Source organism: Meles meles, chromosome 2, assembly GCF_922984935.1.
Source record: "Meles meles chromosome 2, mMelMel3.1 paternal haplotype, whole genome shotgun sequence".
Lineage (NCBI taxonomy): Eukaryota > Metazoa > Chordata > Mammalia > Carnivora > Mustelidae > Meles > Meles meles.
Window position 1 is genome coordinate 65,006,373 of NC_060067.1, and position 13,928 is coordinate 65,020,300.

Here is a 13,928-nt window from a genome sequence, read left to right on the forward strand (position 1 = left end):
GGAGCCTGAATCAGGGCTCAATCTCACAACCCTGAGATCTCATATGACCTGAGCCAAAATCAAGAGTCAGAGGCTTAACAAACTGATCCACCCTGGCTGTAGAGAATTTTCTATGAGGTTCTAGCCCCCTAAGCACTCTGACAGGCTCTTGTAGACTCCTTATAAGAGAAGTCAGAGATTGACTTTGATGAAAATTCCAGGGGCACCTAGGTGGCTCAGTCAGTTGAGCATCTCCTTCAACTCAGGTCATGATCCCAGTGTTCTGGGATCGAGTCCCATGTCAGGCTCTTCACTGAGCATGTCTGCTTGAGATTCTCTCACTCCTTCTCCCTCTGCTCTTCCCCCTCCCATCTTAAAAAAAAATAGGGATCCTAAGTCAGGCCATAAAGATAAGATCTAAACAACACCATTGGTGATCTGAGGCTCCTTTGTAGGGTTTTTGTGCATGATATGAAGGTCTCCATTGAGAAGCCCAAAGAATCTATAAACTATTGCAACTATTCAAATTGCTTAGTAAATTTCCCAGATACAAAATCAGCATCCCAAGCCAGCAGATTTCCTACAAGACCAGGAGCACCAAGTGATAAAACCAATAAGGATCTTCTTCAGAATAAAAGCTATAGGGTGTCTAAAAATAAACCTGACCAATGTGTATAAGAGCTTAGTGGAGAAGTTTATAAACTGATGTTGGAGGCATAAAGTAAGACTGAAGAGAAATGCCATGTTCTTGAATGGGAAAACTTGATCTTGAAAAGATGATGATCTTCTCCAAATTAATCTATAAAGTCAGTCCATTTACAAGAAAATCCAAAAGGCAGTTTTCCAAAATTTGACATATGAAAGGCAAAGCAACCAAGAATAGCTAAGATAGTTTTGTTTAAGAGAATATGGGAGAGGGGCGCCTGGGTGGCTCAGTGGGTTAAAGCCTCTGCCTTCAGCTCAGGTCATGATCCCAGTGTCCTGGGATCGAGCCCCGAATCAGGCTCTCTGCTCAGTAGGGAGCCTGCTTCCTCCTCTCTCTCTCTCTGTCTGCCTCTCTGCCTACTTGAAATCTCTGCCTGTCAAATAAATAAATAAAATCTTAAAAAAAAAAGAGAGAGAATATGGGAGAATTTGCCCTAATGTCTACACAGTTTTGCTATAAGTAACAGATATTAAAGCAACATGGTGTTGATGCAGAAATAAAAAGACAGACACAAAGACTAAGAGAGCCTAGAATGACATTTGTGTATATGTGGAAACTGTGTAAGATAAGGTACATGACAGGCCAGGCATAAAAAGATAAATTAATAAATGGTGCTGGGACAACTGGTAACCATTTGTACAGAAAAAATTAGATGCCTTCCTCGTGCCACGGAAAATGAATGTTCAATGTTTTAAGACTTAAATGCAAACTAGAAATTTAAAAAATCTTTAGAAGGAACTGTAAGAGAAAATTTTAATGAAATCAGAGGAGAAAAGGTTCTTGGAAACAAGAAACAAAAGGCGTGTTCCAACAAAGCAATGATGGGTGATGTGACCCTGAGCTGACCCTATTGCTCTGTGCTGGATTTAGGTGTGGATGGAGGAGCATACCCTGTCCTCTGTGCTGCAGACGCACCTGCAAGATGACCATGAGGGAATCGTCCACCAGGTCTTGGGCCGACTCGGTGGCCTCAGTGAAGAGTGAGTACAGATTTCTGAAGGAGTGGGGGCCTACATCTTGTGCGATCTCCATGCTAACCTCAGTGTTCTCATCTGTTAGATAGGCACATTAACTGCCCGTTGCCGTTCTTACAGTGTGGTTTTGAGACCAACAAATCTGGAAGGGTAAACGTGGAGAAAAGTGATAGCAAAGTGCTGTGGATAAAAAGCTTGCAATCAGAGTTAATCTGTGAAAATCTTGCCCTCAATTTCCTCATCTATAAAATGGGATAATAATACTTACTTCATAGAGCTCTCTTTCATAGTACCTTCTTAAATACTTTTTTTGGAAGTATAATTTACATGTATTATTTTAAGTCTACTCAACGACTTTTGGTAAATTTACAGAGTTCTTCGGCTATGACCATGATCCAAATTTAGAACATTTTCCATCACTTAAAAAGCCCCCAACTCCCCATTTCCAGCCACTCCCAATTTATTAATAAATCCGTATTCTTCTCTATTTTTCTTTTTTTAAAAAGGATTCTGTTATCTGAGAAAGAGAGAGAGAGAGAACAAGCCAAGGGGAGCAACAGAGAGGGAGGGAGAAGCAGACACCCTACTGAGCAGGGAACCTGATAAATCAATCTGGGGCTCAATCTGAGGATTCTGAGATCATTACCTGAACCAAAGGCAGATGCTTAACATACTGAGTCACCCAGGCACCCCTCTTTTCTACTTTTCCTATAGTTATTAGTGTAGTACCATATTTTCAACTTCCTCTAAAATATTTGTGTTTCCTTGTTTTATATGAGAAAACTTATTTTGATAAAACTGTTTTTCTAGTTGCCAGCCTTTTCCAGGACCCTAGTGTGTGTATATATCAAGAAGTAGGTGGATATGTATCATATTGGATAATATAGAGGAAGGAGATGACAACAAGCAGAAAAACCTTGTGAGCCATGCTAAGATGATAGGGAGTGATTGGAAGATTTGTCCAGCCTGAAACCTGTGTCTTTTATTTGTACTAATATTTGGTCCAATTATATTTAATGTAAATCTTAATATTGTTATATTTTGATTTTTAATCTATTATCTTTTAATCTATTATCTATGTTTGTTTTCTGCTGCTCTGTTCTCTCTCCTTTGTTGCCTTCTTTTGGATTAGTTTTTTCTTTTTTTAATATTAACTCATCTCTCTTTTGGCATGTTAGTTATGTATTCTTTACTGGGCTTTTAGTTGTTCAAAGATTTTAAATTGCATCCTTGATGTGTCAAAATCTGATATACACTAATATATTTTTTCTTCTGGGCAATATGGACACCTTAGAACACTTTAATTCCATTTATTCCTCTCTCATAGAGTATGCTTTTTTAGTGGGTATTTTACTTCTCTATTTTCATCCTATGAGATGTTATCATAATTATTTTATGCAATCAACATTTACTTAGTTTTGCTCACGTATTTATCCTTTTTGTTGCTCTTGATTCTTTCCTGTATCTTTAGGGATCCATTTGGGATTATTTTCCTTTGCACAAAGTTTCTCTTTATTTCAGGTCTGCTAGAACCTAAATTCTCTAAGGTTTTATTTGTCTGAAAAGGTCTGTCTCATCTTCACTTTTGAGGAACGTTTTTATTGGGTATAGAATCCTAGTTTGGTTGTTATTTTTTAAATGCTTTTAAAGATAATCTTTTGTATTCTGATTTCAGTTATTTCTTGCTGCTTTTAAGATTTTCTTTTGTTGGAGTGCCTGGGTGGCTCAGTTGTAAAACGACTGCCTTTGGCTTGGGTCATGATCCCAGGGTCCTGGGATCGAGCTCCACATCAGGCTCCCTCTTTGGCAGGAAGCCTGCTTTCTCCCTTTCCCACTCCCACTGCTTGTGTTCCCTCTCTTGCTATTTCTCTCTCCATCAAATAAATAAATAAATAAAATCTTTTTAAAAAAAATATTTTCTTTTGTTCTTTGGTTTTCATCAGTTTATTATATATGCCTAAACATGCATATGGTTTCCATGGTTAATTCTTGTTTGTTTGTTTGCATAATAAACTTGCAGTGCCTCTTGAATCTTCTTTGGTTTGCTGTATTTCATCAGTTTTTTTTTTAAATCTTCAGCCATTATCTCCTTAATATTCCTTTTGCCCAGTCTTTCCCTACTTTTCTAGGGCTCCAATTATAAATTATATTAAACTTTTTCACCATATCCCACATACATCTTATATGCTATCCTATATTTTTCATTCTTTTGTTCCGTGTGATTCAGGCTAGATACTTATTTTGAGCTATCTTCTAGTTCACACTTTCTTAAGCAATGTCCCATCTGCTGTTAAATCCATCTACTGTTCTTAATGTTGGTACTGAATTTTCAGTTCTAGAACTTCCATTTCATTCTTTTCATAGTTTTCTGTTATCTCCTGAAATTCTTCATCTTATCATTTAATTTATTAAATGTATCAGCATAACTATTATAAAGGTTTTGCATGATTATCTCAATATCTGATATCTTTTAGGTGTCTTTCTATTGTCTTTTTTCTCTTTCTATTTTTGACTAGTTCTTATCTGTTTACAGGTCTGGTTATTTTTATTGAATGCTGGACCCTGTAGTTGAAAATTGCAGAGATCATTTAAGGTTTTGAATAATGGGATCTTCCTCCAGAAAGGATTTATCTTAATTCTAGCAGGGATTTCACATTATGGCAGATCCGTGACCCTATTTGTGAATGTAGCTGATTCAAGATTAAGCTTCCATAAAGGATGATTCCTTATTCTTAGGACAAGAGTCCCAGCTGAAAGCCTAGAGTGTTTGCCAGGTCTCTCCTCCTTAGTAGGTTGACTGCCAACACTCTCTTCAGCTTTTCAGGCTGTCAGAAAATACCAGATGTGGACCTCTCTGGTAGACCAGGTTCTTCACTTGAGTCATTGGAATGGGAACTCAAAAACAGCCTACAGTTTCAGTTCTGGATGCATTGATTTTGAAAGTTATGTAAGAAATTCAAGTGGATATCTATTGAAGACAGCTGCATATATGCATCAGAAACTTGGGGCAGGATAGGATAAAGTTGAAAAGATGAATAAAAGAACAAATGGCTGAATACAGGTGAACAGCTATGTCTAAGAGAACAGGCAGCATGAGATTCTTGCTGAGAATCTCAGCATGAGATGAACAATTCTGACCTACTGCCTTCTGGAAAGGCTCCCTGAGGAGCTGGGCTACTTGAGGTGTTTCTTGGTAGCTCAATGTATTAGGGTTGTCCAGAGATATGGAACGAACAGGGGATGTATACATAGGCAAGCTGGAGACCCCAAAGAGACAGTGGTATATTTCCAGTCCCGAGTCTGAAGGCTTGACACCCAGGAAGAGCTGATATCTCAGTTCAAGTCCAAAGGCAGGGGGGAAGAACCCCATATTCCAGACCACTGCAACCCATGGGAGATCCAGCCTTTTCTTATCTTCAGGACTTCCACTGACTGGATGGGGCCCACCCACATTAGGAAGTGCAGTCTGGTTTACTCTACCTATTGACCCAAACATTAATCTCATTCAGAAACACCGAGAATAATATTTGATCAGCTATTCGGGCATCCTGTGAACATTCTGGCTGACAAATAAAGGTAACCATCACGTTCGGTGAAGCCAAGAGCACTGACTCCCAGCCCCGTGCCCACTTTCCTCAAAGGTCCACATGGTGCATCCTGCAGGGACATGACCTTCTGCTGCGCTCCGCCCTCCGGAGGCTGGCTCTCCGGGGCAGCGCCATCACCACGCTGACCCACATGAGACTTTCTGGGAAAAAGAGCCTTCTCCAGGAGTTGCGTGAGCAGCATGCCCTGGAGCAGGGCTCCTCCCAGTGTCTGGATGAACATCAGTGGCAGCTACTCAGAGCCTTGGTAAGATCTGCATGTCCGCCCCCTACCGGCCCAGCCAGGCGATGCCACTCCATCAGGTTCCAGTCTCAGCCATGGTTGCCAAAGCCCAAATCTTGGCACCCCTGTTGGTGCAGGGTGAGACAATGGCAGCCTCTTGAGGGGGATGAGAGGGGGGTGTGCGAGAGGGCTTTAGTGTCTGCTATATTGAGAATTATGCTAAACACGGATATGAAATCAGAAAACAGACCCATACCATCATCATCAGGGTGCTGGGAGGGAGGGGTCCTGTGATCTGTTTTAAGGTTTGAACAAGTCGAAAGAAAGGATTTGTAATATATGGGACTGGGATTTAAACCCAAGCAGGCTGACGGCTCCCGTGGAACCCATGAGCTATTGGAGCAGCTGGTATTTTGACCCATTAGTGAGGGAGAAGCTCACGGTCACTTTCCTTTTGCCTGGTAGCGCTCCATGGGAAGCAGGCAGGACTGGCCCTTCTGCCCTGACCCCCCTCACCTCCTCCTCCAGCTCTGATTCCCTGCCCTGGCTTCTGTGACGTCCCAGATTATGCTCAGACTCAGCTCTGGCTTTGAAACCTAGCTCTGCTGTGTGACTTCTACAAAGTTACTTAGTGTCTCTGGGTCTCGATGTCCTCATCACTCCCAGTGTTCAGGCCTCATGATGTTTTGGAAGAACGAGGAAGTTCTTGTAGGTGTGAGAAGCCACAGATGGCACTGGGCACACAGTCGGTGCTCAGTAAATGCTTGGGGGGGGAGATTTCTTCAGCAGACACCCTTGCTCATCCATTGTTGACTTTGCAAGCCCAGAGGTCCCCACTTTCTGCCCTTTCTCAATCCCTTCCTCCACCCTGCTGGGGCGCTGGGCTGGCACCTCCCTGTCCAGGCCCCAGCCAGAGCATCCCCGCGGTGCAGCAGCGGGGGCTCTCCCTCTCCCATTCCCTCCAGGAGGCACGGGTCATGGAGGAGGCCAGCAGGCTGGAGGAGGAGGGGCAGCAGATCCGGCTGCAGCTCCAGCAGCAGCTTCTAGCTGAGGCCCAGGAGGTCGGGCGGCTCCTGCAGCAGCACACAGAGCGAGCCATCGGGCAGGCGCTGCTGGGGCATGCTCGGAACGCAGCCACCAAGAGCCGGGCCAAGGACAAGGACGACTTCCAGGTGTGAGGGGAACCCGAGGGGCAAGAGGGATTGGGATGGGGCGCGGGTGGCAGGGCGTGGCTTCCTCCTTGTAGGGCAATGATGATAAGCCATAGGAATAAAAATAACAATGGTCAGAAGTAGGGAGCACTGTACTTCTGAGTCCACCTGTGTGGCTCCTATCTCACCAGGCTTGCACTGAAATGTGGCACAGAAAGTTTAGTTTCCTTTCCTTTGTTCAGATGGGAAAACAGGCCAATCATGGGCAAGACATGTTTAAAGCCTTCCAGATTTAAGAAGTGGCTGACTTGGGGCTGGAACTCAGTCTCGCCTGCATGGCCAGCACATGCTCTGTTTCCACTCTGCTCCCTCTCACCTTGAACCATAAGGAAAGATGAGACACGTCCACTTGTGGCCGACATCCACAGTAAGAGTGTCCGTGGCCGGCTCGCACAGCAGGTGCCACCGATTTGAAACCTGTTACAGCCAGCTGTCATTGCGATGTGCCCAGACACTTGTGGGCTTCATTCATGAGCTCGTTCCTTCAAATACAGTCACTTTACCAACACACATGGCAAAGAGCTGGACCCACATTGCTGGGACACCCCCTCTCCTTCCAAATATCTCAGGTCTGCTACATGCAATCCAGATATCCGGGCTGTGCCTGGATTGTGACGTTGGTAGGGTCACTTCCTTGCCCTAATATTCTATACCTCTTAGAGCTCACAGCATGAAAATGGAATACATGTAAGCGTGACATCCCTTCCCAGAGGGGCTCTTAGTCAGGCTAGGGTACGGTGCTCCCCCCGCACACCTACAAGGAAGAACAGGTGTTCCATTTCTGGAAGAATGCTCCTTTATAAGCTCCAGCCATGGGGCTTCTTGTCCCCAAGCTCTATGGCAGATGCTGGGCTAGTGATCCAGGTGGACAGCATCTCCCCTCCGTGGGACTTACCACCTCCCGGCAGATGGGCAGGACACAGAGGGGAGAAGAGAGCTTCCCCCCAACCCCCACCGTGGCAGGGAGCCAGGAGGACAAAAGGCCTGATGGTGCAGGTGGATCCACTGACTTGGGAGGGAGGCGGAGAAGAGGGATTTCCTGTCTCCCCGTTCCTGTTCTGGCTCTGTGTTCTAAATGGAAGTGAAGGCAGCCACAGCCATCAGTGGCAGCTCCTGACCGGAAGTGCAAGGCCGGGTCCAAGGTCCTTGGAGGAGTGGAGTCGGAGCCCCTCTGTGAGAATGCCCAAGTCAGCACAGAGGGAGAGAGACAGGGCACGCTGAAGGATGAGCGGGGCCGTGGCAGCTGCAGACGCTCAGACCTCCTCCCCCACCCTCTTCACCTCCACAGCCTCCACGCATGCCTGCAAAAGCAGGGTACGTTTCTCAGATGATGCTTGGAGAATAAGTGAACAGAAGAGCTCTAGAGACATAATGTAATCAACCCACAGCAGTAACTGCTTGATAATAAATGGGCATATTTTTTTCTTGCCCAAAGCCTGGAACCATTCGGTAAATGTTTGTTGAAATGGGAACCCTTGAGTCCGACTTTCGCCCATCATCTTATGAAGTAAAGGTTGGTGGCTTTGCCAGTGCACAGCCAACACGTCCCTGAGGAGGGGGCATTTCCTCTCCACTTCGGGCCTGAAGGTTTATCACCTGAGAATGCATACTGCTGCCTGTAACAGAAGGACATGCTAAAATGGCAAATAAATAGAAATCATTCACCCCACATAACAAGAAACGTGGAGATAGGTGGCTCCAAGCTAGCACAGAGGCTCTGTAATGTGACTAAGCACCAACTCTTTCTTTCCGTTCCACCATTCTTGATGTTAGTTTGCTGTCTCATAGTCTCAAAATGGCCACTTCCCCTCCAGACATCAGATCTGCATTCCAGGCAGAAAGAAGAAAACACCAAAATCTTCCCCCCACACTAAGCTTCACCTTCACGTTTGTAAAGGGAGGGTCCCCCTTCAGTCTTTCCCTAACACTGTGTCTCATTGGCTGGAACTGGGTCCTATGGCCAGCCCCAGACCACCCCTGCCTAAGGAAATAAGGTCACCGAGATGGGTGTAAACCAAGCACACTCTGCTTGCTCCCTGACCAGTCAAGGTTGGGAGTTGTGGAAGCTGAGTACCAGGACGAGGGGAGTCAGGGGGCCCTGCGTGTGACTTCCTTGCTGAGTCTTTTGCCTCCTGCCACAGAAGACACTGACAGAGGCGGCTGTGGAGAGCGTCTACGTGACCAGCGCTGGGGTCGACCGGCTCGTGCAAGCCTATTACCAGCAAATTAGGAGGGTCATGGAGGACCATGAGGAGAGGAGACTCCAGCATCTGGAGACCCTGCAAGGTATGCCCCCTCCTCAGGGAAGCCCCGCAGGCGGCGGGCGGGACATGCCCAGTGGCTCTGGATACTTCATCGTTCTCCAGAGTAAGGGCTGGGCTGGGCCAGCAGGAGACAGACGAGGCTGTCACACCAAGCATTCAGGGGTGTTTACTAACCCTCCAAACCATCTGTGGGGCTAGGGTTGGGCTCAGTCTCCCTGCATCATCTGTGCTCTGACCTCCTGCTTCCCTGACACCCCAGCTCTAATGTGAGGATTTCTCCGTCAATGCATTGAAATGATAAACTTAACTGGCCCCATGAGCAATTCTGGCTTCATTCGTACATCCTTATTGAACAGTCACAGAAGGTTATGTTCCTAGAGATCATCCAGGTTAGAGACCATTCAGGTTAAACCTCTCTGTACGTTCTAGAAATCTCCTCCCCCTCCTCCAGGGGTGCAGGGTCTGTGAGGGAAGCCATGCTTTCTCGGGCATCCAGGGGCTTTCCCAGGGTGAGCGTGGGTGCTGGGGAAACACATATGCTCCGAGAGCAGGCGTCCCGCTGATCTTTGTGTCCCAGCCCCGCCCCAGCCCTGGCACAGACGTGGTCCCCAGACGTGCCCCCAATCTCGTGTGTTGAATGGTCTAGGTGAGAGAACGGAGAATTACAAGCTGCGGACAAAACAAGGACACGGGGAGCCTTCATCAGGGACCCCAGTGGCAGGTGGAGCTGGCAAAGCCTGCAAGGCGGTCCGTCAGAGGTGAGCTCCCCCTTTTGGCATCTGATGGGGCCTGTACCTGTCTGGTTCGGGAGGCCCGTGCACCTCTGTCTGGCTCCCGGCTAGACTCGCGGCCCCTTGGAGGGGCCTGGCACAAGGGAAAGAAGGAGTCCGGGTGCGGCGTGTTTCCCCATTGCCAACTCTGACACGAGGATGGGGGGCAGGCTGTTTACCCGGAAAGGCCAGTGAGGGAGACCAAGGTGTCAGCCAGCTGGGCTGAGCTCTTGTCCAGGCTCTGGGACGACCCTTTCCAGGCTTCCTTGGGCTGTTGGCACCACCAGGTTCCTGGCAGAACTGAGATCCCATTGCCTTGCAGCTGTCGGCTGGGGGCCACCTTGACCTCCTAGCGGCCTCTCTCTGGTGCTCTGCCTCCCTCTTCAGCCACATCTTTCTTGCCTCCGGTTGGAGAAAGTTCTCTGCTGGTAACCTTCCCATTATTGAGACCACCCAGATAATCCAGGATAATCTCCAGATCTTAAAAGTTGCTGACCCTGATCAAGCCTGCAAGGAGCTGATTGCCATGAAACATAACGTCTTCACGGGTTCCGGGGATTAGAGACACCTGTGGGGGGCACTGCGGGGCCAACCACAATAGAAAACAAAGCAGATCGGCCCCAGGACAGCGAGGTATTTCCACAGCACCCAAGGCTCAAGCCCACTCTGGACCTCCTGAGAGATTGTGTAAAATTCAGTTTTCAATTTTGCCAGCAAGGGATGTGGAAAATAAGGGTTTGTCCATCTTGCCCTGCTCCCACGGGTTGAGGGCCCGCCCTGGAGGTGTGATGTCACGAGCCTGTCTGGCCGGCCCCCGAGGGTCAGAGAATGCCCTGAGACATAGACACAGCGGCTTGGCGTAAGGAGCCACTGACCTGGGAGGAAAATGTCCTCGGATGCACCGACAGCCTCCCAGGGAGCAAGGGGCTGTGAGTGCGGCCTCAACGTTCCCCTGGAAGCACCTCCCTCGCTAGGCTCACAGCTAGCCCCCGGGAACAGCACCTGTCACCCCAGAGCTCACACCCTGGGGGGAGAGATGGACAGGGAAACAGCAATAAATTGGCATAGGTGCTCTGATGGGGGAGGGGAGGGTCCCCGCAGAACGGCAGGGCAGGGGTATGGGTCCCTTGTCCAAGCAGAGGCATCCTGGCAGCTGGAAGCAGCAGCAGAATGATCACCGCCCGGCATGATGGAGGTGTGGGTTCTTCGCCATGCCGCACGGTCAGTTCCAGCCCCTGTCTGACAGTTGGTTTAGGAACCAAGATCCACAGGGCCCCCTGGGTCAGACTGTGTTCTACATCTGCTCTCCACAAATCCTCCAAAGGGCCGTCAGCTGTGGTCAGCAGGTGTCCTGCCATCAGGCTGTAAGGTGCGATCTTGCCTTGACCATGGCAGATCCATCCACCTACGGACCTGCGACTCTCCAGTGCGGGCAGCATTGTGTCCGTTGGTTCTCCTGCTGGACGGGCAGGTCTTGGACCCCACACCTGGACACTCAGACTTGGGGGCTTTGAGAGGGTCCCCAGGAATCTGAATTGTTAACACACTCCTCCTTTCCAGGGATGATGGTGGATGTAGTCTGAGGGCCTCACTTTGACCCCCATGACCCTGGAGGAGGGGCCTCGGCCACCCCCAGTCCAAACTCCACCAGGCTTATGGGAGAGGGAAACAGAGCCTAGGGAGGATGCGGGTGCGTGACCGAGGCTCACTGTGACTTAGATGGCCTCCTAGGTGGCCATCGGTGTTCTTCCCGCCCTGCCCAGTTACTCGAAGTTCCTAGTGAAAGACGGCCAGAACTCCTGGGGACAGAGCCGTGTCGTCACAACAGATAATCGATTAGGAAGGGCAACACGAGACTGAGCCCACAAAGCTGTTCTCTGTCCAATGGCAGATTCCAAATTTCATCTCTGGTGAGCGCTGTGATCATGGGAAGGCCCGTCTGAGGGACACCAGTGACCCTGCTATGGCAGGGCCCTTTTTGAGAGCCACGCACTAGCTTGGTCCCTTCCCACCCCAGTCCTCAGCTTCCCCATCTGTGAAGTGGGGTTGCAGTCACTCCAGCAGCACTGATGTATTCCCGTGCAGCGCCAACAGCGAAGGGCGGGGGGCGCATGGCCAGCATGGGATGCTGTCCCTCCCCACTGGCAAAGTCGTCACCACGGTGCCTTCTGCCCTGTGCCCAGTGCCCCTTGAGATCGGAACACCTCTGCCATCAGAACTGAACCAGACAGAGGTCTTTGAAATCGCCATTTCCATACTCAAATAGAAGTCTAAGAATAAGGGATTTAAGAGCTGATGTACCTTGTCCCGGTGCCTCAGACCCTACAGGCAGACCTCCCTCGGCGGGAGGGATGCTGGAGGGTCAGCAGTCCTGAAGGGGATCATGCTCTGGGGCGGGCACCACACGGCTATCCATCCAAAGACAGGACTGTCCAGTGCGTGGCTCCTCCCTCGGCCACTCTCCTATCTCAGATCCTTGTCACTCCCCTCCTGGCTTAGAGCTGTGGCCTCCGGGCTCCCATCTTGTCCTGCTGTCCACACTGCAGCAAGGGCATCACAGAAATACAAGACAGCCAGGTCTCAGGCTTGACTCACCCAGCCTTACAGGGTGAAACCCCACCCGGACCCCTCCCCATGTGGTGCTCCCCCAGCCTGCCGCCCCCATTAGCCAAGTCCCCAGTGGGTGGCAGCCAAGAGTGACCAGGCCTGTTGACAGAACAGGCAAGGGACAGGGTGCTCATATCAAGAAGCCACCTAGCGACTGAATGGGGCCCCCCAAAAGATTTGCCCATGTCCTAATCCCTGGAGCTAGTGCATGTGACCTATTTGGAAGAAAGATCTTTGTAGATGTCATCTAGTTGAAGTTTTTGAGATGAGATCATCCTGGACTATTTCTGCAGGTCCTAAATCCAACGGCAAGTGGGGCGGAGGGAGGTTCAATCACACACGAGACTACGGGAGGATGGAGGCGGAGGTTGGACTGGTGTGGACACCAGCCCAGGAGTGCCAGCAGCCACCAGGAGCGGGGAGAGGCAGGGAAGGGGCTCTCCTCTAGCCCTGTGTAGGGAGTACAGTCTGCCAACACCTTGATCGAAGCCTTTGGGCCACCAGAGCCATGAGACAATAGGTTTCTGTTATGTGCCCCGTGTCAGCTTGTGGTCCTTTGTTAGAGCAGACCCAGGAAATGAATGCAGCCTCCCGGAGGGTGTGGGAGTAGCCAAGCGGCAGAGCCCGGACCTCCGCTCCTCCGATGATGTGTTCTTCCTCCGCCCCTACCCCAGCTCACAGGCCCCCCTCAGGCAGTCAGGCACTGTGAGTCCCTTCCTCGCACCTACACCTTCCAAACTCAGGCCTTAGATATTTTTATGTATAATCGAAGGAGGGGATGGATGGATTAATGAAGGGATCTTGTAGGATGAGTAGGAGTTTGCCAAGCAAATACAAAGAAGAAGGGAAAGATATTACTGGCCAAGAGAAGAGCATGAAGCAAAAGCTAAGTGAAACGTGCCTTCAGGTGAACACCATGAACAGCCACCTGCGGACGCCAGAGGGGCCTTCCCTCTTCAGGGCCAGAAATTCAACGCTTTTGGAAAAGCAGTCACAGAAGATTGGAAAGAAAAATGCAGAGGGCAGTTATGAAAACGAGGTGGATGGGATGGAATCATGCCTGTTTGTAGAGGGTCAGCGGAGGGTCAGGCCAGGGAGTGAGGGTAATGGGATGTGGGGGAAGGTCTCTGCCCCTGAAAGAAAGGTGGGGCTGTCTGCAGATCAGGGACTCCCCTGTGGCCCCAGCTCAGAGCCCTGCGACCCTCAGAGGCCTGGGGCTCCCGTATTCAGGATTTGTCAAATGCTGAGTGCTTGGCAATGAGCAATCTAGTTTCCGTTTTCAGTATGGATGGGTAGCTGGTGGGCCTCTGGCCCTCTCAGGAGCATGCCCCCCCTACCCCTGGGTTCCGATGATTTCTCCTATGAAGAGGCCACTTGCTGTTCAATCACTTGGCAGCTGGGGGACCCCAGGGACGCCCCTGCCCCTCCGAGCTGCCCCCACCCTGATGATTCTACTCTTTGTTCTGCTGTCCCAAGGATCAGGTAGGGCCCCGTGAAAAACAGGCCTGCGGGATTCTGGAAACTCCGGAGTGTGAATTGCGTTTGTGATGAGTCAGCCCCCTGGTGGCCGCTGTCGCCCCCTGCGCAGC

General features: G+C 49.5%; 1 protein-coding gene across 4 annotated transcripts in view; it reads left to right on the plus strand.

Moving 5' to 3' along the window:
- EVC (EvC ciliary complex subunit 1) overlaps nt 1-13,928 on the plus strand; it is a 62,080-nt gene that overhangs the window by 44,424 nt on the left and 3,728 nt on the right. For 2 of the 4 annotated variants that reach the window (XM_045997269.1, XM_045997271.1), the window contains 5 exons: nt 1,556-1,665; nt 5,301-5,511; nt 6,453-6,659; nt 8,840-8,984; nt 9,609-9,720. In XM_045997269.1, the coding sequence (XP_045853225.1) occupies nt 1,556-1,665; nt 5,301-5,511; nt 6,453-6,659; nt 8,840-8,984; nt 9,609-9,720 (785 nt within the window). Of the gene's footprint in view, nt 1-1,555; nt 1,666-5,300; nt 5,512-6,452; nt 6,660-8,839; nt 8,985-9,608; nt 9,721-13,928 lie in introns of those variants that run through there. The other 2 variants (XM_045997270.1, XM_045997272.1) reach the window with 2 other exon arrangements.